The sequence below is a fragment of the Branchiostoma belcheri genome, unplaced genomic scaffold (genome assembly GCF_001625305.1).
Source record: "Branchiostoma belcheri isolate BF01 breed outbred unplaced genomic scaffold, Haploidv18h27 scaffold147, whole genome shotgun sequence".
NCBI lineage: Eukaryota > Metazoa > Chordata > Leptocardii > Amphioxiformes > Branchiostomatidae > Branchiostoma > Branchiostoma belcheri.
Genome location: NW_017802902.1, coordinates 33501 through 59963, shown reverse-complemented (window position 1 = coordinate 59963; position 26463 = coordinate 33501). Strand labels below are relative to the sequence as shown.

Genomic DNA, 26463 nt, shown 5'->3' with positions numbered 1-26463 from the left:
TAGATATATGTACTATAGTTTTTTTTTCCATTCCTGACAGTATCTGTATCTATAGATTAGCCGGTATAGACAAACCTTCCCTCATGTTTTAACACTGGCCTTTGACTGGGTATATACATTTAAGTTTTTGATTATATCAAAGAGTTGTTGGACAGAAGTTTGTATAACAGTCTTTCGTGCCAAATGGAGTCAATTAGGCTTTTGATAGGTCAACAAAACAAGTATAAATAAGCGTTTTCCCGACAGTGTATTCAAATATAAGGGTTTTTGATATGAAAATGTTATCTGATGTCCTGTAGTTTTTCCTGAATCCAGTTTCATATAGATGGGGTTACTAAGCACCTGCATAATGTATAATCCTGAGCTATACTCCCTCCCAAATTTTGTTTGTTAGAAATTAGCATGTGCTAATATATATAGATAGTAACTACATTTAACCCACTCTTACTAGTAAAACTTAGCAAGTTTTGTAGAATGCTGGCCCCATCACTGGGATTGACCCCTGGAATGTTACCCGTGAAATTTTTATTTATTTTTTATTTATTGGTTCAACTGTAGAAAGACAAGGTGTACAGCCAGGGCAGCCCAACTAGCCAGACGGCTATTATCAAGGGCTTGCCCTGCTGACAGGACAAACATTTATACATACATTGCAACAATACAAAACAACAACGTGGAGAGGTCAGGGTCACAAACCTAAGGCTTGTAGGGGTCACCTAAGGAGTCCCATAGCTTTCTTTTGAAGGAGGCAATAGTAGTGGCAGTACGAGCGTCACTGGAGAGAGTATTCCAGAGTGACGTAGCTCGGTAGAAGAATTTTCTCTGGCCTCTGGAGGTTTTGGTAAGTTCAACAGTCAGGTGGTTGCTGTTCCTGAGGGGATAACGGGATTCAGTAGCAGATGCACGGTTTCACACCCGTGAAATTCTCATGTTGCTGTTTAATTAATATTAAACACTTCCCACAAACATGGCCCCTTTTACTGTAAGCTAAGCTCAGGAATATGGGGAAATTGGGGAAACTAACAGGTCTACTTTCGACATCTCCATAAAGAAATTGTATGACATCGCTTCTGATAACAATCGTAAAACTGCAGCAACTACATTCAATCCTATCCAGTTAGTATTCGGGCTTGAAAAAGCGCGAATATCGGCCGCCATCGCTGAAAATCAGCTGGTCGCCAAAGCTACGTTGACCACCACAAAAGCTTGGAAGTGTTACAGATAGGCATCAAGGGTGTAACAGATGAGCTACTTGTGCTATGTGTGGTAGAAGCGCAGGGCAGGAAAGCAGAGAGCTCAATTTCAGCAACTTCCTGTTCCGCTGGTATACCCAATTCAGAAACCCCGACGTCACATTTCTGCGAAAACAAATCGATCCATGGTTTGGCCATTCAAAATATCTATATTGACAGCTGTAAGAATAGCTGGATGTTCTGCCGTATACCAATTAACTTCAGGGATAATTTGGTCTGTCGTCAGTGTTAGCACCATCTCAGTGTAGTTCTAATATTGAGGCCAAGGGGAACAGATGTTACACTGTGATGACTACGTTACAGAAAAATTCTGCTTTTGACACTGAAAGTGTGGATCTTTTCGGTGAACGGCTGTTGGTGTTCCATGATATTGGGATGTTTCTCGCAGCTGACCTATGTTGCTCGATGTTCATTTCAAGTGTTCCTGTGGAGGAAAAACAAAGATTAAGAACAAAGTTTAGTACTTTAATATAGTAATACTGTTGTTGCATTGTGTTTTTTGATTTAGTTGATGACGATCGCGGCCAGTAAACACAGAAATAATTTGTCAAGTGGCTCTCGCCTGAAAAAAATATATCTTTTTGGCTTGAATATGCATCTAGAGTACAGAAATAGCACGAATAGGAATATGTGTATTAGGCTGTGAATTGTTCCAATATGTCGTCCGAGAATATTGTCCAAAACACAGTTCTGAACCGCTTTCACGTAGACAAAATACTCATCAGTTGTCAGCTGCGACCGGCATTATACACAATTCTTGGCAGATTTCTGGTCATGAGACACATTCCATAAACTGCCTTAAAGTTACACGAACTAAACTTGATCCAGTCCAAGTCCATTGAAGCAGTACAAAATAGGGCATGCCGAATCACTTTGTTAGCTATGATATAGCATCAAGCCTACTCTCACTATCTACCTTGTACCAGAGACGTATTGATCTCTGTGTTAACACAATTCCGAGTAAGAACCTCTAGGTTCAACAACACCTTGTCTTCTTAATTCTTGCCTCCAATTCAGTCTTAGGGCTGCCACCGTACAGACGATCGTTATGATATCACGAATAAAAAAAGTCATTTAAACGGCAGAATCAATAGACCTTGCCGACAGCGACATACAAGTTACCACAACATGTTAAAGGTTCATTCTACACATAAAATGTAAGGGGCGACCACAAATCAGCCACCTTTGTGAAGACAAAAGGATCTGAAAATAGAATCTACCCACCTCACGCTACTGCCCTTCTTCTCCAACTGAAGTACTCTCTATATCCATCCGCCAGAACTGGTGAATATCACTATACGATACGAAACATTATTCTACTAATTCTACTAATTGCGTAACAAATATAACATTTATAAAAGTAACCCAACTGTTTAAAACCGAAAACTTATCATAACTATTAAGATGTTTTGTCTTTATATACGCACTACTTTATGGCGGCACTTTTGTAAATCCTGTCTGGCGGCTATTTGGTTACGTAACCCAGCGAGGCTCACTTAGGGTTTGTCAAAGTATATTACTTGATATTGGGGTAAAATCTTGCCGTAAAATGTTGGCACAGGTTTACATTGAAATAAAGGAAATAGTGTGCAGGAAGGGGTAGGAAGCCAAGAAGGCTTATACAGAGCCCACCTCTGAATTAATGGAAACAAAGATAATGCAAAGAAAACCAATATATAACAATACTTTAGCAACGCAGATCACTAATAACACTTAAAAAAAAAGTGAGCTGAGGGCTGTGCTAGCAACCTCCATTGAGGACCTCCGCAGAGGACCTCCATGGAGGTTGCTAGCACAGCCCCTTCTCCTGGGAGGGGAAGTAATTTCCACCCCTCCACCCCTCCCACACAAGAGAACTGTTACAAGGCTTGATTAGAGACCAAAGCTTCCTTGGTCGCATCAGCTTGTCTGACAAAGCTTGTCACAGTTACTAGTTGCAAATGATTCTTTCTACCAAAACAAAATACGTAAGAGAAAAAAGTGCTTTAAGCCGTATTTTATCTAAATCTAAATCGTTTTGATTATCTAAACTGCGACTTTTTGTCCATACTGGGGAGAGTTGTAGTAGCTCAGAGGAACAGTACAGAATAGGCTTGCTCTGGAACTGCAGCGATATATTCTTTAAAATATTCAAAAGGGGATAACTCAAGAACCGGTTGACGGATCGTCGTGATTTTTGGTATGTAGGTAGCTTACGTGATCCTTCATATAATTATGTGACAATTATGCAAATATGGATATAATTTGCATAATTTATGGGGAAATTCTATAAATCAGCTGCATGTTTTAGAGTACATATGATGATAGTGGAACTTGGAAGTAACATGCTAAAACTTGTTTTCTGCATTTTGCTCGTGTACGAAAAAGATTATCAACCCAATGGTGTGGATAGCAAATAAAACACAATACAGTACATCCTCTCTTGTCTTTTGTTTCTTTCCCAGTATTTTCGAAACTTAATAAGCAGTCTGGATTTCACACTACATGGCTGTATGGCAGGTAGTATCAAATTTTTATTTATTTATTTTTTTTCGCCCGCCCGCTCCATTTTTTTTCTACAAAAATCCGTTAACCAAGAAAATAAATTGGTGTGGCCTAAGGAAACATTTTAATCAATGCAAAATTTGAGCTCTACCCACTACATGCTAAGTGATTAAGCAGAATAATCAACAGAATATAGAATATTAGAGAGTGTTAATGCTATTTATAGTGGACTTGTTCTGTACATTATTGATAAACTGTATTTGTACAATGGATTATGCACAGGTAAGAAAAGGAGCGCCAGTGTACTGGTAGTGGACCAGGATAGACTTACAGTTACTCGTGTATAGTCTCGTATTGTGATTAACGAATCCCCATACCACTAAAATGTGCCACTTCAACTCAGTTGGTGTAAGGCGTCCCACGGTGCCAATTTACTGATTTTTCAGGTCCTTTCGGAAAAATGCCATAACTCAGCCGTAGCTGGTCAGAAATGGTTCAAACTTGGGGGAAAGGCAAAATACAACTTGTTGAGTGTTGAAATATTACTTTCATGTTGATATATTTCTTATATTTGCATATTTCTATGTCTGATATGATGCATAATTCTTAAACAGAAAACGTAAATCGAGGAACTATAGCCAACATCATAGACAGATGCTTTTTGGAGAGTACATTCTTACATCTGTCACCATTTAGAAACTGTTTTGATATATTTGAAATATTATTCCTGCTTTTTATGAAATATGTTTTTGTCCATTTCAATGCCATAATTTTAGGGTAACCCTAACTTCCTTGCCCTATATCAAAAGACAGTTCATGATAAGCAAACGGATCTAAACCGGTTTGGGTAGTTCAGGACATTACCAATCATTCTACTTTGAATCTGACATTCCCTGGGCATGGCTATAGTTCCTCAAAATGCTTCAAAGTTAAGATTATGAATCTTTACCTTCTTAGCAAATTCTAGCTGTCAATCACGTCGGTAGGCCAATTAGTCGTGTATTTAGCACCTCTATGAGACGTAATTATCTGTAATTTACCCTTGCCACAAGACAAAAGGTTGGCAGTCTTTTGTTATGCGCAGTAATTGTTCACTACAGCTCGGCCCAGCTTTCCTTTTTTTCAATATAGGTCTTGAAAGAAAATGTTTTACAGACAATAACAAATTGACAACAATTGAATGAAAGGTTTATACGGCTCATAGCCTGGGTGCCAGACTGTTACCAGGGCTGCTATGTAGGCTACCTTCTCAATCCAGGGGGCAGCATTTCCCTTCCGAAAGTTTTTTCACAGGGTCTATCCAAGGAGGTTAAATATAACCTCCTTAGTCTAACCAAACTCAATGGTCTCTTGGCATATCATATCTCCTTTGTCTAACCGAGTCTAATAACAGGGCATGTGTATTGAGGCTGGGAACTGTCTGGCATATAGTCTGAACGGGTCAATACTGGGTGAATTTGCAGAGATTAGCTTTATCGGAAATAGTTGGGGCTATTAAACCTTTTCCAAGATGTTCCAAACAATTTCTAATAACGTACTGTCCACACCCTAATGTTTTAGATACTAAACTGGCACAGCCGAACACTATAGCCGACCTTGCTCCCGACTCTTAACCAAGGAGGTTATATCACCATCATGATGGTTGGGTGAGCTCGGGAGGCCATGTTTATCTGTTAGTGTTACAGGGAATCACTGTGGCCCACTCTCCATGTCAGTTATCCCCATTTTTTTATGGGTTCTAATATTTGTGGCCCTTCCTAAAGGGGCCCTTTGTAGGTCATGCTGGAGGTAACTTACATATATCTTCAGGTTGTTTGGGGGCCAGATTCAAATCAGAATAAATGTGTTGTAACTTACAGCAAGAGCTTCAAATAGAACTTGTTGATCATTGCTTACAGTTGTTTTGTCTGTGTTACTAGTATTTATGCAAGCCTGACATCCGTTCTGCTCTTGATCAGCCAATTGAGAACAAAAGAGAGGGGTACCAATTAACTCCACAGGATGGAATTAGCGCACAAATCAAATGCAAAACGGCAGGCGGGGCAGAGGCACTGGGTTATCACTCAAACTGTTGCATATTTACAAGTTTCAAGACTGCATTTGGCTCATTATAATATTCAAGTAGGTCATTATAATATTAAATGAGATCTTTGCTGTGGTCAACCGTGGGACGCCTTACACCAACGGCACACATCAGCCTTTTCTCCAGGTTTATGAGGTGACTGATAAGAGATGCCTGTTCACCCAACTTGCTTCTTTCATGAAGAGCCTGTTCTGCTATGGTGTACTCCTGGAGCAGATGCTTCATTACCTCCACCATCTCCTCCCTCAACATTTGCTGCTCTTCCTTTGCCCGCAGTTTCTTGTTCAGTGTGTCGATAGCGTTCCGCTGAACACTATGAGGTATCCCTTCTTGTACCTGGAGAAGCAGTAAAGCGTTACATTACTTTCCTTAGATATTTAATTACAAATTAGCTAGTCTTCTAACAGTATAACAATAACCTGTTTTGGTTCTGAAAAGTTACACACAATATTTATGTAGTTTAGTGACGAATTATCCCAAAGAAAATTGCAGGACATAAGTGTGACGATTTTGGAGTAATTGATGAAAATGTGAAAACACACATTTGTTATTGTACATCTATCAAATTACATTCAGATTACATTCACAGAAAACGAAACAGGTGTAAGCCTCAGGCAAATGCACGTGTAATGATGAGTATATACTATGTGCAAGACATACCGTAAATGTTAGATCAAGATTGGTGTATACATCCCATTGAGGTTGTCTTGCCTCTGCACTGGTGATGGTACTGGGAAACTTGGTCTGTTGTGGGGCCCATTGGATGTTGTTGTATTCAGTACAAGTTTTTTCCAACTTGTTTTCAGCTGTCTCGACAGCTTAACTGCTATCGCTTGTCCATCTGGCAAGGAAAACAGGAAGCATTGAGGCTCCTGAATGTAAACAGTACTTAAAAGAAATATGAAAGATGCCTAGCACTCTTGCACTGGATGGCATGCTACTAAAACAATTCTTGCAACCTGAAAATAGTAGTCATTTGAATCAAATGGACAATATATAAATCACTTTTTACTATAATAATCAGAAGCACAGAGTAAAAGAACCTGCAAACTACACAAAAATTAAAAAATGTCTTTCAAATACTAGTAGTGTAATGTACACATGTACACATGTACATAAAGTTTGATGTACAATGTACATGTGTGTTGTGTATTGAGCATATCATTAATACTTTTTATAAAATGTAGAATACATACCTGGGTATTTTACTTTTAACCCAAGCAAATAGGCCAGTTCCCATGCCTGGGTTCTGGCCTTGTCAAGGAGTTGGGTTCTTGCCTCCTCATCCACTAACTTTAGTATTCGCTGATACTTAGGATCTGAGGGTTTCCATCGCCGCCCAAGTTTGTGCTTTGCTTCCATCGTTTTCAGTTTTTCTTTCATCCTGTGAGCAAAACAACATTAGCTCAACTCCAGTTTTCAAGAAGTGGTTTTTATTATGGCCACAACAATTAAATGTTTTGGGTAATATTCTCCAATCTCCATAGACTGCAAATGTAATGTGATAAGGCTAAAAAAACAAGGCGGGGGAAAAACAACAACAAAAAAAGATAAACAGAAATGTGCAGTTCGGATTATAGAGCATTTTGCAACAGAGCTTATAGACGTTTTGGCTTGTTAACCACCGTCACATGGCAACAAGATTTGTTTTATTTCTACATCATGAAAAAATTGTTATCCATAAAAATTACTTGCTGTGACCCTAGGCCACACCGACTTAATTTTATGGATGACATCCGCGCGCGCATTGATTATCGCCTGTCGCCCTCAAAAAAAAAAAGATCCACCAAGGCTCTTGCCTGGCTCTAGGCCTGGGTAGTCCATGGTAGTCAGTGGAAAACGGAGCCGAGCACCCAGGCTAGCGAATTCGAAGCTCCGCGACTCAAGAACTCAGTACATAAATACAGTACCGATTCATAAATGCTGCAAAAAGCCAGCATGTGCCGGCTTATCGTATACGTCACTAAGTACTGTGGCGAATTCACAATACCAGCTGTGGTTTAGTAGCATTTTTATTTTTGGCCGGAATTTTTTTTTTATTCGCCAGCGCGCACTAGTTTGGGGGTCTTCATAGGATGTCATCCATAAAATTAAATCAGTGTGGCCTTACATGTACTTACTAGTTAACAGGAGCCCCAATTTACTTCAATTTAAAATTGAGAATGGTTGGCCCATGCCACTGTGGATTAAGAAAAATACTCATGGCTGATAAATCTACTTACTTACCCCTTGAGTACTGAATAGGAAGCAGCCAGGTCACTTAAGCTTCCATCCTCTGCATTTTCAATTTCTTCCCTGAAATTAGATACATGTAAGTTGATGATCAGAGACTCAAGATTACCTTGTTTTCACAACTGCTCCACAGTGTCAATGTCAAATGTGTACAATCGTGAAATGTGAACAGTGGCCGTAATTTTTTTTTTCATGTTGACTTCTCCACTGCAAAATCATGACACTGGGATACATGTGTTTCTATTTTATTATCTTTCTACTGCATAATAAAGTTTTAGCAACTACAAAACAGAAGGAAAAAACTGCTAAAATTATCCTGCCTTCCTAGTGTGCTGCAATTGGTGCTTCAACAAATACCATGTACTAGTGTTCAAAGCATTGACTGATTATTTTATGTCTGCAAACGATCAAAAACTGAATTACACCCACCGTAATGCATGGAATTCTGTGAGCTTCATGACATACTCCTTTTCACACTTGCGAGGACCAGCTGGAAATAGTACAACAACTTACTGAGATCTCTCTCTCATTAAAACACTGCCACTGTTACAATACATAGACAACAATTATGAACAGGAAAAGGGTACAAACATATATGACAAGCCTGAAGATATTGTGTTTGTTTGAAATGTCACAAACTTTGTTTTAAACCAATTTTCAGTTTTCCGCGAAATGGGGGTTAGACGTGCTTGCACCAAGTGCAAGTCTTTTTTTTTTAAGTAAGATTTTTTATGGCTGGATGCTCTTCCTAACGCCAACCCAAACCCTAGTAAGGCTCAGGATCCCTCTTACTGAGGGAGAAATGCGTGTTAAGTGCCTTTCCCAAGGGCACAATGTCTGGGTGCATGTCCTGCCTGAAGTGGCATCTTCGTGGTGTAGTGGAAATCTGGCCAAATTAACAGTATGGACAACACATTAACAGTATGGTAAACACAGACTGTGATAACCTCGTGTTGAAGTACATGTAGACAAAACAATATGCCCTAACATCATGCATACATGTGTGTGTAGATTCAAACTTGGAAAGTCATTATAAAATGACTGTCTATTTTAAGACACATATTTATGGTTCTAAAAATGACAAACTACTTAACATGCACATACCTGTAGACGTTGGTCTACGCTTGTGTTGGAGTATAGTCTCCTTCTCCTCTTTGTCCCACCTGAGGATGTCCTCTTCTGAGACTGGAACTAAGATTATATCAACAAGAAGTACCAAAACATCATCAGACAATTCTTATATTACAGTGACTTTTAACTACAGATGAAAAACTTTTGTAAGTGCATGCTATAACATCCAGGTGCAATGGTTTCATTGCCTAAGTTGTGGGAATTGTCTATAATCCATAATGGAAGTCATGTCAATATTATTATACTTTCATTCAAGATTCAATTGTAAGTTAAATCTACAATAAGGCACATACACACATACATACATACAGACAGGCATACATACAATATCATACATACATGTACATGCATATCATTGCCATACAATTGACGATATAATTATGAGTTCAAATTTGGAAATTGTGCAGAAAGATGTATGCATTTACCAGGTGCCTGGGCAATGATCTCTTCCAACTCTTTATCTGCTTCAGCATACATTTTCTCAGCTTTTTCCATTCTGTGGCATATGCTCAATTCTGAAATACACATTTATCAGTAAAAATGACAGTTTGCTGCTGAAACAATACAAAATTTGGCCTGATTTTCTTAATCTAATGTTACCCAAAACCAAAGCACAATGTAGGAAAGTTAAGGATGTAAAAAATTCACCTATGTCAGTTGACTTGCGTCTGGCATAGTGCAGTATGCCATCAGTCAACATATCCAGACGATGAGATCGTGTCATTTCCTTTGTTGACCTGAAGAATGGCCTGAGGTATGACCATAACCTCTCCATCCCTTCCCCGTCAGTTAGAACGTACCCCTCCTGCCGCCGTGTGCTGTACAATATCTATCAAGAAATTAGAACCAAAACAAATGTCATCATTTTGCATGTCTATCTATTTTTCTCAGCTATTCAACAACATCTTACTTAAATGTTAAGGTTTCTATATCCACTACTATTTTGTTATACTGTATTGCATTGATACAGTAGTTTTCACTCAGTACAATGTACATACATGTACTAGGTACTTATAACAGCATATATATTTGTATCTAAGACTTAAACATAATTACTGACAGTCTCACATCTTTACGTAAATCAAAAGCAAAACAATGTCTGTCTGGGGAAAAAGGAAAAACTACCTGACAGTGTGTCTTGTGGCCATATATATGAAATGATGGTATTGCAAACTGCAGGTGCTGTGAAAGGTTCTCTTGTGCATTTCCCTTAAAAATGAAAAAATTACATAAAAAATTGAAAATCATCCAATTCCACAAGTCCTTTCAACATCGTATCTTTCTTCAGTATCAAAATCACAATGAAGGAAGAACATTTGTCATGTAAGTAATAGAGGTAAGGCCACACCAAGAAATTGTATGGATGACGTCTGCGCGTGCATTGATTTTGGCCTGTTCCTAGAAAAAGAAAAGAAATTCTGCTTACTGTAACTATGACCAAAGAGTCACAACAGTGCCACAAATACCTTTCTTCTGTAAAAGAAATGTGGCATGGTTTCTGCATCAATTTCCATGGATCCGTAATCTTTACTATGTGAAAAAATCTATGTATGGGTAGTGTTTAGTATTTGCAATAAAAAAACCAATTACCGAACGAGGTACTTGTAGATGTGACTTCAGGACACAGGCAATGTCATAAATGACACGAAGTTGTAGGTTGTTGTCCTGTGCCTGCTTCAGGAGTTCCTTTATGAGGAAAACTGGGTACCCCAATCTGAATGGAAAGTGAAGAAATGATCATTACTTTGCTTTTCTTCCTTTATAAATTGCAGCATACAATGTAGAGGATGATAACTGCACAGTATGCATTCACTGCCTGTGCTTAAAGATGCAACTAATATATCTTATGATTGCTTACCTTTCTCCCTGGGTCATATTGATGAATTGCAGTGGCATCTCATGTCTACAGGTGGCCCCGAACACTCCTGTTACATCCAGTTTTGTCTGTTTGTTTTTGGATCTTATCTTGGACCCAGCCTGAAAGTCGCTACAGTCCTGGAAGTTAATACAATACATTATGGTCGTACCTTAAGTTGTAGATACATTTGTACATGATTGTATTACTGCGGATGTTTACCATGGTTTCGAGATTTATCACAACAGAAGAAAGCACTCCTGCACTGTGACCTTTATGTTCTAAATTTTTACATTTACCGTAGTGTGGTAAAGCAGTTGCACTAACTTACCAGTACTACATACATGTAACTAACATAATACATGCACATCACGTCTGATCGGCGCATATAAGATCATTACCTCTTTGCCCAAACTGAAGTATTGTAAAACAAACACTGGCAATATAAGTATCAGGTTTATCATGTAAAATCTTGCAGTATCTCACCTCATCGGGTTTACTTGCATCAGAATAAGTATCCAAGAAACTTTCTACTTTTGCATCTTCAGCAAACATCCTGTTGCCGTGATGTGGTGCTGCATGACTTGTACCAGAGCTCGCCTTGCGTACCAGGCCAAAGTTTGCATCCAGTAAGACAATTTGCTCCCCATCCCTCTGAGAGTAAAAAAAAGAGATGATTTCATAATACATCATTAATTCATACACAATCAACACTCAAATAACCAATATCATGATACTAAAGAAATTGAAAAACAAATATATGTCAATAATCATAATTTTCTCTCAGTAACTGAAACTTGCGTGGCTACCATATTTTCCATGAATTGTAATTTGTAATGATGTTGGACACATACCTTGGGGCATGCTGGGCAATGTGTTCCATCATCTAGGTCTGCACAAATATGCTGCAGTGTTGACTTCTTATAAAGGTAGTGGCGGAACTCTGCAATTGGTGCACACACCAGTGCTCTGTATAGACTGTCAGACTATTTGAAATTTAAAAAAAAGACCAAACATCAAAAACGGTAACAATGGAGCCGAATATCAAAACTCCTAACTCATATAATAATGCACCGTCTTTATCAGAATAACAATCTGGTGTGTCAGCCTTTCTTCTTCTTCTTCTTTCGTTCCTCTAACAACCCCGTAAGGGGTATCGCTGAGGGGGGGGGAGGTGCGTGGACCTTACAGTAGAGAGGCCCGAAAGGCCTCCACAGATTGTGCCTGTATGGCCTGGGCAGGTAAGCTGTTCCACTCTCGTATCGAGCGTGGGAAAAATGAGAATTTGAAACAGTCTTTTGTTGCAGGAATAATATTGTATTTAAAGGCGTGGCTACCTCTGGTGCGCCGCTGTGCAGGAATAAGATATTGTTCAGAGGGTATGTGCATGTGACCGTGAGTTATTTTGAACATTGTAGTCAGACGTGCCTCTCTTCTTCTGTTTGCAAGAGTGGGCCATTGGAGTTTTTGCAACATTTCAGTCACACTACTGGTGCGGGCATAGTCATTCATGACCATCCGGGCTGCCCTGCGTTGTACGCGCTCAACTGCCTGCACCCCACCAGCTGTGTAGGGGTCCCACACTGAGGCGCAGTACTCGAGTTGAGGGCGCACCAGGGCTTTATAGCAAGTGTTTTTGACTTGCGATGTGCAATGGCATAAGTTACGCCGGATAACTCCCAAGGTCCTGTTTGCCTTACCAGTAGCGTGAGCAATGTGAGCATCCCAACGCATGTCGTTGGAGATGTGAACTCCCAAGTAAGGGTACGATTTTTACAGTCGTAAGATTTACCGAGCAAAGACTGTACTGCGTAACAAGTGGTCTACGTTTGCGTGTAATGTGAATAGTGTGACATTTAGCTGGGTTAAAATTCATTTGCCAACGATCCTGCCACTCGGTCAGCGCGTCCAGGTCGGCCTGTAAGCCCTGGGCGTCTGTCGGGCTCTTAATAACCCGGTATAACAAACAGTCGTCGGCAAACAAACGTACGTTACTATTAACTATGTCGGGCAAATCATTTATGTAGAGGAGAAAAAGAAGCGGGCCCAAGACCGTGCCCTGAGGCACACCGGATGTAACCCTTGAGGGTTTGGAGGATTCGCCGTCAAGAACTACGGTCTGTGTCCGCTCCGTTAGGAAGGCTTTGAGCCAGGACAAGATGTGCCCTTTGATGCCGTAGTACTGGAGCTTACTCAGCAGGCGTTGATGCGGTACCGTATCAAACGCCTTGCTGAAGTCCAGCACCACGGCATCAATTTGAAAGTTTTGGTCAAGACCATGTGCTAGATCATGGGTAGTTACTAGTAGTTGGGTCTCACACGAAAGTCCTTTTCGGAAACCATGCTGTACCGGGCATAAAATATTGTATTTGTCAAGATGGGACATTATATGGCAGTGCACAATATGTTCTAAAATTTTGCTACAAACAGACGTCAGTGAGACTGGCCGGTAGTTTGCTGGCGCAGCCTTGTCACCTTTTTTATAGATAGGTGTGATGTTTGCAGACCTCCAATCTAGAGGCACATCACCAGTGGTTAGGGATTGTGTGAAAATGACTGTTAATATAGGTGAGACCTGAGTAGCTACAGTTTTTAATAGCCTAGGTGATAACCCGTCTGGGCCTGTTGCCTTGTTTGGATTTAAATTTGTGAGTAGCTTGGCTACCCCTTCCACTGATACCTTGAGCTCTGGTATGGTCGGTACTGGAGGTTCACCAAGAGTTGGGATGGTGTTAGTGTCTTCCTTAGTAAAAACCGACTCGAACTGTTCCCCGAGGGCCTCTGCCTTCTCTTTGGGGTCTGCTGTGAGGACTCCCTGGTGCCTTATGGCAGCTGTATCAGTGGAGTCTTGTCTAATAGATTTTATATAGTTCCAAAAAGCTTTGGGACTCTCTTGTATGTTAGCCTCTAAGTAACTTGAGGTGTATTCTTTGTGAGCTTTCTTGACCCTGTGCTTAACCCCTCTTCTACATGTTTTAAATTTAGACCAGGCATCTTGGGTATTTAATTTCCTGGCTTTAGCATACAACTTGTCTCTTTTGCGCATGGCCCTCCTGATTTGTGGAGTGATCCATGGCTGGCTGTGTCGTTTCCTAGCCTTCTTACGTGGTATGTGCTTGTTTGCTGCACTGAGTAAGGTTGATTTGAACGCTTCCCAGTTCTCAGAAGCTGTTCTTGTTGGTGCTTCCTTCATAAAGCTATTACTGTAGTCCATCATGTCCTGTTGCAGTGCTTCTATATCGGCTTTTTTCCAAAGGTATACTAACCTATCTTTCTTGTGTATTGTTTGTGGTTTAGCATATATATCTAGCAAGGGTATATCATGGTCACCAAGTCCAGGTATAATTCTGCTCTTCTCTATAAGTGTAGGGTTTGTTGTAAAAAATAAGTCTAGGGTATTTGTTGTTTGCCCGATACGATGGGTTGGTTCGTTAATAACCTGTTCGAGGCCAAAGTCATTTGCCAGTCTAGCATACCCATTGGAGAGATTTGAGGTGGAATTTGAGGTGGTATCTGTGTTCCACCTAGCTGTGGGGAGGTTAAAGTCTCCCGCCAGCCATATGTGAGAGTTTCTGGACTGATCTCGTATCCGAGTCAGGGACTGTTCAAGAGATGTCAAGTCACTCTGGTCGGCAGATGGTGGGCGATAGTAAGCCCCTATGTGTACTGTTTTGCTGTGTGCAAGCTGTATTTGAACCCATGTCAGTTCGCTCGTACAGTCAGGATCTGGAAGGTGAGTGGCTATGATGGAGTTCTTCACTGCTATGAAGACTCCACCTCCTCGCCCTTCCCTGTCCTTCCTGTAGGCGGAGTACGATGTCGGAAAGATCTCGCTATTGCCTACAGTTGGGTCTAGCCATGACTCAGTACCCACTATGACGTCTGGTTTGACTGTATCACAGAAGACATGGAATTCAGACACCTTATTCCTTATTGACTGGAAGTTTATGACTACCGCCCGAAGGGGTTTCTGTTGGGTTTTGACCCTAGGTGGTGGTTTTGGAGCTTGACCAGTTGGAGTTGAAGTGGCAACAGGTGAGCCTATCATGTTCCCTGGGCTAGAACAGGAACTATGACTGGATGAGGAAAAGGTGAAACAATTAGAGGTTTCAAAGGTAGAAGAACTAAATAAATTGGAGCTGAAGTTAGGAAGTCCACAGCTGCAACAAATCCAAGACACACTGGGTTGGTTAATTGCGTTGTAAACTGGTGTTGCCATACCCATGCAGTCTGTGTGATACCATGTGTCACATGAATCGCAACAGACTGCCCTGCGCCCATCGGCCCTTTCCCACTTAACGGCACGTCGGCACACACCGCAAGGGTACTTAGGTACACGTGGGCCAGGGTTGGGTTGAATATCTCCAGAAAGTAGAATAAGGAGAATGGAGTAAATATGGAAAGTTTGGGCCTTCTAGGGAGGTTCCAAGATTGTTTCGAGTTGATAAAAATGGAAGATAAGGATTGTAGGCATATATTATTACTATTCGATGAAATAATACTAATTGTTGGGAAAATAGAGTTTGGCACTTGTACTTTCAACATGTTTTGTCTTTTCTCTTTATGAAGGAAGTTTTGGTGAACAGGTTTAGAATGAGGTATGCATAATATACAACAATGCACAGCCAGTAATATGCTGGCTAGTACTACAAAAGTAGCAAACATGCTGAAGTTAGAGGATGGCACTCTGCTCTACACTTGCTCACTTACTAGTTGTAAGCACTCTCTGGACGTTTTTGGTCCAGGGTGCTAGCCACGTGCACGTACCAGTACCTATTTATTACCTTTCTAAGACTTGGTGTGGCTTAAAGTGATATGAAGCAAATGTATTTTTTTCAAATTGAGTAAATTTAGTTCCTTTTACACAAGTCGACATGTTTTGAATAGATATTTCATATCTGGAAGTCAAGAAAGTCATACAAACTTTGCAAAATGTCATATCAATACCGGTAGATCACGGTGCGTAGATGGTCAATTTACACTTATTGTTTATGTATAGTATAGATGAGCAAGACCCATCTTTTGAATTGTCCTCTCTACAGTTATTGTGCACGAACTGATTTTTCCGGGCACAAGTGTTCAAAGGTTATCCTACCTCATAACTAGCAAGATTATTCTTCCAGCGAAGTGCAGTGCAGAACCCTTCTACAGAAACATGACATGCTAGGCTGAAGGAAACCAAACTTTCCAGTAGAGATACTGAAAAAGCTGTTTCAGGGCTTTCTGTGGTTGCTGCCCACAGACCAAAGCGGAGAAGTTGGCATGGTTCGGGTTCACATCGACAGAAGTACACATCGAGTTCACGTGGTCGTCCTGCCAAAAACACATTTACATGAAAGTGAACAACAAATCCAGCTTTTAGCACACAAGCAGACTGAATTTGCTTTGAAGCATGTGTACGCATACATCTGTATCTGTATAGCCGGTATAACTGCCTTTCGGTGTAACACACCAGCTGCGCAGGCACGCGGCGCGGCGGCAGCTGGCTACATTACACCGATCGACTAGTGTTACACCTAACCCTTGCATACATGTACACATAAACACATGTTACCATATTAATAAACTTTCTAATTCTATGTGAATTTCCATACTCTACGTACAGATATTTTTTTTTTACTTTTAGTTTTTTATTTTAAAACGCAGAGCTACATTTTGAAATTCGTTCCTAAAAAATGCCCTCACTCTGAAAATAGAACTAATACAGTTTATCTGGCACAACAAAGAGTTAGAGATTTTGATATGGCCTTGAGTATCTGCATTGCCACAACTACCAAAATAATAATGAAATCTTATCATAGGTACAAATGATGAAAAAAAAGAACATTTACAATCATGCACATTACGTTGAGCACATAACATAGTCACTTCCTTACTTGCCTTTGCCATAAAAGTCCCAAAAGGGAGAGGGACAGGGTGAAGGAAACAGGTGAAACCCATACCACACCTGAGTCATTGTATACTTTCACACGTCTGGGTGATGATCCAGTTATACAATAATGGCCATCACGGCGCCGCAGACAGGCTGTAGCATCCATGAATGGTTGGAAGCATGTACTGGTGTTCTGAGAAGATAGAAAAAAGTAAATTTAGGTTAACTACTTTAAAATGTTGATTAAGATGACATAATGTCGATCATATATAATAATGAGTAACATAGTAATTAAGTACTAATGAATTTATTATTATTATTAAAAAAGGTAACATACCAATAAAGGATCCCGGGGAGCTTGAAACCCAGTACCTGTAGGTTCTAGGCCAAATACCCTACTAGTAGAGCTGTGTACCTAAACAAATCTAAGGTACAGGTACTGGTACAGGTACAAGGGTTTAGGTACAGGTCCAGACCTAAACCTGTACGTAAACAGTCTGACCAATAAACATGTTCTTTTGAACTCCTTCAATATCGAGAAAAACATCAATAAACTTAACAATTAAGGGTTAGTTTTTGTTTTTGGAGAATGCTCAGAAAAACTATGGGCAAAACTAAGAAAAGTAAGATGTTTTTGTTTTCATCTCCTACATGTGCTCTTAGTGGCCTCATGCAACTCAAACCTGACCAAAGTGACATCTACGAGAGAGCATATCTAATACATCTAATACACAACAGATATTTTAGGGTAGTTAACACTGTCAGTCCGCAACACAAACGCGATGTCCTGTCTCTGGGACCCATGGGGACCAGTAATTTTCCTATTTTAGGTCACAGATAAGCATCTAGTAATTAGTGTAACTCTATACAGGTACAGAACTGGTACTGAGCAATTAGGTATTTTGTACCTGTATCTAATCAATTTTTACAATAAAGTATCGGTACTGCAGTACCGGTACACAGCCCTACCTACTAGTACAGTTGTACTAGTAACTGTAATACCCCACAAGTTGCCATGAGCCACAACAGTACCAGAAGAGCCAACTGGTGACAACCATCTTGGTTCTCATTACCCCCCAACCCATCTGAAAACCTGTCAACTACAATGTAATCATAATTATATAAGAAAAGCTTTGCCAAACATACCATCCATACTTCGGGTTGGTGAAGAGAATTCTTGTGGTTCTTCTCCAGGCATTCCAAACAGAAGGTTGCTGTTGGGCCACAATCCTGGCACCTGTATATGCTTGTTGACTGTTGCTGATTGCAAATTATGCAGAACAAGGACATTGGGGCAGACAACTCTGTACCCGTTGAGAGAAGTTTCTCATGGATGTCCCTCCAGCCAGTCACTTCACGTTGTTTGTAGGAGGCATAGCTGGTGCTTCGCTGGGCCTCTGTTTGGTCTATGTTGTCATCAGGTGGTGGTGGGGGTGATGGAGGAGGTTGGGGAGTGAGAGGGTTGTCATCAGTTGACTCATCCATAGGCTCTTCTTGCATTGTCGTGGTTAGAAAGCTTACAGACTTTTTGCCAGTTGATACGTTAGTAAAACGCATTTTCACTTTGGGTCTCCGACCAACCAGCCTCTTTTTGATGCCTGGATACTTTGACATGTCTGAAAAAAGGGAATAAAGAAGAGTTAATCAAAATAAGGAACTAAGGCATTCCCTCACTTGGCCGCAAATAATGTTCGATGTTTGAAATTTTTTATAGGTCCTGTGTTTGAGTACAGCTCCAACACCATGCTTGGTTTAAGAACCCACCACAGATAGGTGTAATGGGAGGCTTTAAAATTGCACGTGAAAACACAGAAATATTCTTACATTGTAAAGGGCCCTAAAAACATTGCTTTAAATGAGTATCAAAACTAGGATTGTTGCCAACTTGGTAACGCCTGTAAACCCCCACTGTTACAAAAACTAATCAGACTTGTATTTCCCTTAACTTTGGTGCTTCGTAGAGAGAATGTTGATCATGAAGCAATGCAGTGTGAGCAAGGAGGTAACTTAAACTTTAAGTTTTGATGTAACGTTAATTACTTTTATCCAGTTTAGCTCGCTTTGGAAGCAGTGGAACGACGTGCTTGGATTCATTAAACGTAGCATATCTTTGTAGAATACTAGTTTAGATCGGCTCAGGATTTGTATGCAGGTAAGTATCTATCGGTGTTAGTGTTGTGCATGCTTTTGATAACGTTAGTAAATCTGGTATTCCTGTGTTGGGGAGGGGGTGTACATGTGTATGATTTCACCGAGCTCGCGGCTGGTATCCAAACGTATTTTAGGCTTTTAGCTAATTTGCGGAGAGGACAAAAGAAATTTCCCTGCCACAGTGCCACTTGTGACTTGCTGCTTCTCTAGACTTTATGCGCATATGCCGTATTTGCTTCTACTTACCTGCAAATTATAGACGTATCATGGGGGCCGCCATTTTGTGAATGAATATGACCTTCCCGACAGCCCCTGCGTTCAGGATTCCCAGCAGCCCGTGCGTTTAGGATTCCCGGATCCACGATGCAATCCTGTCAGAGGAATCCTTCAAAGGACCAAAGGATTCCTTTACATCCATATCTATCATGAACCTTTTTTCACGATCCATGCTTTAGTATCTATAATACCCACATGTAGCGGGTGGTGATCTGGAGTTTGTAAAGAAATTTGGAATCATGAAGCATAGGATATCATTCTACATTCTAGCATTTATTGTAAACTTCACTGGCCTGTAATCACTACAGTAACTGTACTGTAACAGTACTGTTATCTTAATCTTCTGACATATCAAGTAAGACAGTGTCATGGCATTTTTTTTTTATGCAGCTCAGAATTGTATGGCATCAAAACATTTGTGTTTTGGCAAGCTAAAATATAATCAGTTGTTCAAGCTTTGAGTTGGACACTATATGATTATGAAGTCTAAATGTTTGAAGAGCTGCGATTTCATGCCTGAAAACATTTAGTTATGACCCACAGATTTGCTCACATTTTGTCCTGATCTTTCCAAGTCCACAATTGGTTGCCATGGATACAAGACAGTTCCAAGTCCCGAGCTCTCCTTCTCAGACACAGAGAGTGTCCACTCATATCCACCCATGGCTGTCGTCTGCAGTGCTTCACTCCCAGCCAGCTCTACTGTTACAAACTCGCTCCACGAAAAAGTCAGCGACACGTTCGCTTCGTCATAGTCCATACCATGGATTTCAATTGGCACTGGAGGTTCAGATGTTACCCAGAAGCCGTCGGACACAGTAGGCTGGAAGCAGCCATCTTGGTGGCAGAAGTGCAGCGCAGAACGGTTAGTGCCCGCCGGGCGAGAGCTGTAACTCCAAGGCCACCAGAAAACCGGTGTTTGGAGCGTCTTCTATAGTTCTAACAGCCTCCCAAGTTGTGCTGGAAGCAAAAGTGAAAGAAATTTAACTTAGACATCCCAAACTTCTGGTTTAACTACCCAGTAGCTGTATGGCTATTGAAAATTATCAACAGTTGTCATTAGATGGAAGATGTTAGAAGATTGAAAAAATATTGAGAATCTAATCATGGAATGTACAGAATCAAGAATTTTTTTTTATAAATAGTATGGAGACCTGTAAATACACAATCAAGAAGGGAGCTAGGCAGCAAGTAGTGGGCAGAAAATAGTCGCATGCTGTGGTTGCCTGCATTGGTGCCGGCTGAATTCATACAGTGAAAAATAAGAGGAAATATACATCAGTGACAATTGAGCCTACCCTCCTGTGGTCTGCTCCCTCTCCAGAGTCCAGCAAACGTACGACACGAAGTCCTCCATTGGTTCCGGAACGCTCCAGTAGGTGTGCACGGTGGTGGTGGAGGCCTGGAAGTCAACATCGTCTGCACATGACCCGGGAAACGGTGTAGATGTGTGGTGGGTCAACAGGGACTGGTTGAACAGAACTAACGAGAAAATAAAAGGACAAACAAAGAACAGAATTATCAGTGCTTGTGTCAAAAGTCATATTTGTACACAACATGTAAGGTGGTCACTATGTACAAATGTAGAGGTGGTCACTAGTACAGGTTTGACTGTATATTAGTGGCCAGGTGGTCCTTATGTAGAGGTGATCACTAGTACAGGTTTGACTGTATATCAATGGCCAGGTGGTCCTTATCTAGAGATGGTTACTTGTACAGGTTTGACTGTTAAGTAGATTACACTAGTCTGCCTCAAATTCAATAATGAAAATCACAGGAAGGAGCAATGTTACCGTTAGTATTTCATGACTATCATACTTACATTATAATCTTCAACAAAATGGTAAGATTGGACTCACCGGCAGCCACTTCCAGTTCTTGGCCCACCAGGTCTTCAGTGTCGTAGATGGAACCCTCCAACCACACAGCAACCAGGAAGTCTACACTGTTGACTGTCATGTGCGTCACGTTGATCGGAGTCTCAATGACAGGTGGTGTGATGTCAACAGTTACAGGACCAAACACCTGTGATACAAAGAAAACATTTTACACTTCTATTGTTTAAACAGTTCTTGACCTATTCATTTATTTATTTACTCATTTATGAAGCTTTACCACATTATGTAAATGGGTTGACATAAAAGGTGACTATCACCTCTACAGGATGTAAAACCTGAGACCAAACTGTTAGACTTATGTACACTGTACTTCCAAAAGTTGATCATACAATCAGAAATCATGTACATCTACACTGTGCCAATTTGATATTTCATGTTGCCATAAATATAAATGTACATCATTTATGCAATCATCTGTAATATATGTATAACTAGAAAGGCTAACATTTCAGGTCACTGGACTGTAGTATAGTAGTATAACAGGCAATAATGTACTTTCTGGGCTATTTTGATACAAAATAAGCTGAAAAAAGCAATTTACAGGCCTATATGAAAAAAGTGAAATCCAATATTTTAGCAAATATAGTATGTAGTGCTAAGCTATCCTCATGCCAAATTTCAGGCCAATCAGATGTTTTACCTGAAAATGGCCTAAAAACCCAAATAAAAAAACTTAAAGGCATATTTCCAGAAAACTGAATAATGCACCTAAGGGTATTTGTCCACTCTACCTCCACACCAAATTTCAGCTCATTTGACCCAAAAATGAAGAAGCCACAGCAATTTGTTATATTACCAATGGCACCTGTCCTTGGTGCTGAATGTGTAACCTGTTGTGCATACAGTACTATATATGCTAGAGAAACACATTTCATGGAAGTTCTAAGTACCCCAGTGCCTAAGCTGTGAATGGATGATATATGTAAATGATGTTGCTCTACTTGAAGCATGGTTGAGACTGTGTTGTTTATTGTTGTTGTTTATTTTGGACTGTACCATTGTGTCCCCACCGAAGGGGGGTTTGTACTACAGGCTGTACCTGTGCCTGTACTGCACAGTGTCAGTGAGCTGTTGTTATGATGATCATCATTCAAGTAATCAATATTTTCTATCTCACTATGTGGTGTTGATGAAGTCATAACAATTAATACCTACAAGTGTATCAAACTTATCTGTCATAAAATAGATACTGTGTGTGCTGTTAAGATGTAAAATAGCTTTGCTTATGTCCCATTAGATGTCAAGGAAAGATAGGGCCAACACCATCTAGGTGTCTAGGTTGGGTAAAGTGAAAAACAGCTGCAAGCTAAAGAAAGAGAATAACCTGATAGACAATTTGAAAGTATATTTTCTTCCATCATCTACAATCATGTAGTTGGAGATAAGTGTGAATTTTCAGTACCTTTGTAGTTGAAAGAAGGGCCCTGTTTGTTGCCCGGACGACGATGTAAAACAGCGCCCCCTGTGCCAGGTTTGGGTGGTACAGCCTGAGCTCCGGGTGGGACTTTGTGGATGTGTAGGGATGGATGTCTGGAGAGACTGTAGCTGACTTTGTACTCCTGAGGCCAACCTCATAGTCAGCTATTCCGCTTTCAGCATCCCAACCCTCCCACTGAACATGTAGCTGCATGTGAATGTAGAAGGAAAAAAAGAAATAAGGACAACCTTGTGACTGTTACAGAAAGAAACACATGATTGTACAGTCTCAGCAGTATATGAACTCATCATAGACAGAACAAATTCTATACTGGATGAACAAAGGAGATTAATTCCAAATCAGGACATTTTGAGTGGCATTCATCTGTTGGTTGTTAATCCACTGTGTCTAGGACACGGTATTAGAAGGCAGAGCCAATCCCTCTCCCCCACAGAAGTCAGGTACCCATTTTACAGTTGGTTAGTTAGGAAAGTCCTGTACAGTGTCTTTCACAAGGACAGAATGTCTAGCCAGGAATCACTTCTTGATCTTAGGAAGCTGCTTGAACCAAAGTGCCCTTGAAGTGAGTAGTGTGCCAAATATTTTTAAGCCAAAGTACTCACGTGGTTCTCCATAGGTAGGTAGCCCATATCAGGGAGAGGACCAAGTTCTGTGCAGTTCTTATGACTTAACAGAAATACAATCTTCAATCAAAGACTTGATAAGAGAAATCATAACCCATTCTAGGCACTCACAGCTATGAAAACACTCCAGCAGGACAATTTTGGGAACTCTCTATAAAAACCACCTCACAGACTAATGCATTGTGGCCGAAGGTACTAATGTTTAAGGTCTCAAGCCATTCTTTGTCAAGCAGACATTGCACATATATGCCTGAGTGTGGGGGCCTTAAACTTTGACTGTAGACTTCAATCTATCACACTGAACATTTAAACTTGGAACTGTAAAATGGTTTACTTGATGTACATACCTGCAACTCTCAGGTAGGTCAGTCACAATCTCCCGTTCCCCGTTCTTGTTCACGATCCACACGTTTCCTCCGTCATCGCTCACCAGCCCCGGTCTCGCGTGGAATCCCGTGAGTCGGACGTGGCGCACAGAAGGCGGGGACGCGTCCACGGTGATGCCGTCAGAACAGGCGGGCTGGGACGGCGCCAGGGCAGGGTTGTACGCCACGACCGTGCAGAAGTACGTACCGGCTGCGGGCGCTGTCCAGGAAGCAAACTTTCTTGTGGTGTTGTGTATCTGAAAGCAAAGATGTTACAGATGAGTGGTCACAGCAGAAGGTACAACCCACTGCAGTTCATACAGAAGTAGGAAATAAATCTTACCATATGTATTATTTATATAATGCAATTTATCAACAGAAGGTACAACCCACTGCAGTTTAAAACAAAGTGGGGAACAAAATCTAAACCTTTATGTGATTTATATCACAGATGATTTTCAAAAACATAATCAGTATTCCTAGACCGGATGGTGTCGTCAACAAACACAACCGGGAATTCTAAACTTTGAAATGATCCTGAAATGATTTTTATCATCACTATCTTCCTAATAATATGTAAATTTTTAAGCTTTGAATTGATTCTGAAATGAAGGAATGCAAGTTAAAGATATTTTATCTCTAAGAATCTCAGTATATAACTCTAAACTTTGAAATGGTTTTGAAATGGTGAAGGATTGCAAGAGATTTTCTCACAATCTTTGTCAGCAAACTCTAGGCTTAGAAGGAATCTTGGCTCTGGTAGGTATAAGTTGTTGCCATAGTTTCTAGTAGAATGTATTGTTTAGAAACAGTATATATTAATACTATAATAATTGTATATATTAATACTATTATATACTGTTTCTAAACAATACATTCTACTGTTTGCAGCACTTATTAGCCAGACGTTTCCACTGCTGATTGCACCAACTGCATACTGTCAATAGTCCTTTTTATTTCGAGCTATAGAATTGAGTTTGGAGTTTCCATGGCAACAGAATCTGACATACCGAGTGGGTCCTGTGCAACGGTTGGCTGGCTGGGAGGGGGCGCTGGGCTTGCTGCGTCCCGCCTCGTTCTCTGCGGTGATGCGGTACTCGTACTCCAGCCCCTCGTCCACGGTCTCATCGATGTACCTGCAGTCCTTCACCAGGGACTTGTTCATACGGGCCCACCTGGGGACAAACAGACACAAGCATAAGGAATGCATGCAGTCTTGAATCATGGTGTTACAATGTAGAGAAGATTAGTATACAATTCTGTATCACTAATAGAGATTCTAAACAAACAAACCTGACAGCGGTACGCTCCTTACGCCCGACGATGTAGCCGAGAATCTCGGAGCCTCCGTCGGTGTCCGGTAGGGTCCAGGTGATCTTCATGGAGTCCTTTGTCACGTCTGACACTTCTGGCTTGCCAGGCTGGCTTGGAACATCTGAATGAAAAGAAGAGTTTCAGAGATACTGAAAAAGAGTCACGCTACTTGAAACATCGGACAGTTTTCAAAATCTATCCCGTTGCTTGAGTAGCTGTTTTCTTGTGTACATGTTTCTGATGTCCAACCTTCAATAACAAAGTTTCAGCAAAGCTTGAGAAAAATCCAGCCCTTTCTTAGACAGGAACTGTCAAAGAATGTCAGTAACGTTTAAGAAAGTGAAGCAGTTTCTACAAGATTTTCAATTTTTCCTCTGATCTCATGCACTGATGATGATGACGTAATTCCTTGTGTCCACAAAGATGATGATGTAACTTCCTGCATGCACAAATAATAATAACTTTATTGCGCAACAATTGTACAGGGTACAAAGTATGGCATCTACAAATACTAGGACTAACCTAACTAATAAACTAATCGAACTAAATACAAGAGTTGGTGTCTAGTATGAGATAGCATAGCTAACTTTTACAATCATTTGGAAGAATTTCTTATTTCTATACAGTCTTTAATATATATCCCTATGTGATAATGATGATGTAACTGATCTACATGCACAGATAATGATGATGTAACTCCCTGTGTGCACAGACAACGGTGACTCACCGAAGGGATGTCTGGCCACGACCTGCGGTGAAACAAGCGGCGGTCCAACTCCGATCTCCGTGTAGGCAGAGATTCGGAAGACGTAAGTCGAGCCCGGGGCCAGGCGAGTCACCTTGTAAGACGTCTTCCTTACGGCTGCGCTGACACGGGTCCAGTTGTCTGGAGACCTGCAGGAGGAAAGGGAAAGTTCTTGAGTCAAGCATGCCATAAAGGGATAACTTTCACTTGATTATGAATACAAACTTGCAGTTATTGCAGTTCTCCTACAGAATTATATTGGTGCCAAGATGTAACTGGAATTTGTTTCCCATTTTGAGGTACATTGTATACTTAAAAGTCCTTCCTGAACCAGATGGTGCATATTTCACTCATTCTCTATCCCTGTTCAAAGATGGACTGTTCCATATCATCCTTTTACAGAAATGAACCATTCCAAAGTCTCTTCTATTCACAAATTGACTACACAAACATCACCACCCTACTTCAAAATGGAACTTAAAGATTTGTCAGTTTCCTTATTTCTAGTTCCTTGTGAGGATGTGGCATCCATGCATACCTGAGGTCACAGCGCTCCACGATGTAGCTGGTTATTGCAGTTCTTCTAGTACAGACTTATATTGTGCCAAGTTGCAACTGGAATTTTTTCTAATCACATATAGACTACACAAACATCACCACCCTCCAAATCGGAACTTTGAAATTTGCCATTTTTAGAGATCTACTATTTTGTGAGGATGTGGCATCTGTGCATACCTGAGATC

General features: G+C 40.6%; 2 protein-coding genes across 5 annotated transcripts in view; both read right to left on the bottom strand.

Moving 5' to 3' along the window:
* Window positions 1-1496: 1496 nt before the first annotated feature.
* LOC109465093 lies at window positions 1497-20009 on the bottom strand. 4 transcript variants are annotated; one of them, XR_002139938.1, is made up of 19 exons: window positions 19891-19986; window positions 19308-19446; window positions 18057-18526; window positions 16986-17103; window positions 16134-16351; window positions 11893-12024; window positions 11525-11692; window positions 11042-11178; window positions 10774-10897; window positions 10309-10392; window positions 9832-10012; window positions 9609-9698; window positions 9157-9243; window positions 8482-8542; window positions 8047-8115; window positions 7017-7204; window positions 6481-6661; window positions 6049-6156; window positions 1497-1677 (listed from the first exon to the last, which is right to left on the bottom strand). XR_002139938.1 is itself a non-coding variant. In XM_019762232.1 (18 exons), the coding sequence occupies exons 3-17, from the start codon at window positions 18522-18524 to the stop codon at window positions 6489-6491; spliced, it is 2298 nt and encodes a 765-aa protein (XP_019617791.1). In that variant the 5' UTR covers window positions 18525-18526; window positions 19308-19549; window positions 19891-20009; the 3' UTR covers window positions 3450-6156; window positions 6481-6488. The 4 variants fall into 4 exon arrangements, 3 of the variants coding, with proteins under 3 accessions (XP_019617791.1, XP_019617790.1, XP_019617792.1); XM_019762232.1 differs by lacking the exon at window positions 1497-1677 and having other exon boundaries at window positions 3450-6156; window positions 19308-19549; window positions 19891-20009; XM_019762231.1 differs by lacking the exon at window positions 1497-1677 and having other exon boundaries at window positions 3450-6156.
* Window positions 20010-25773: 5764 nt separating this feature from the next.
* The window catches only part of LOC109465056 (titin-like), a gene marked incomplete at its 5' end in the record, with an annotated part of 28590 nt that continues 27900 nt past the window's right edge, over window positions 25774-26463 (bottom strand). Inside the window, one exon of the mRNA XM_019762197.1 lies at window positions 25774-25869. The remainder of the gene's footprint in view (window positions 25870-26463) is intronic.

Coding starts and splice junctions, on each gene's coding strand:
- LOC109465093 (XM_019762232.1), bottom strand. CDS start 18,524: ATGTCAAAGTATCCAGGCATCAAAAAGAGGCTGGTTGGTCGGAGACCC. Junction 11,179..11,524: donor ATGCAAGTAAACCCGATGAG/GTGAGATACTGC, acceptor ATTAACTTCCAG/GACTGTAGCGACTTTCAGGC. Junction 9,244..9,608: donor GATCATTGCCCAGGCACCTG/GTAAATGCATAC, acceptor ATATAATCTTAG/TTCCAGTCTCAGAAGAGGAC.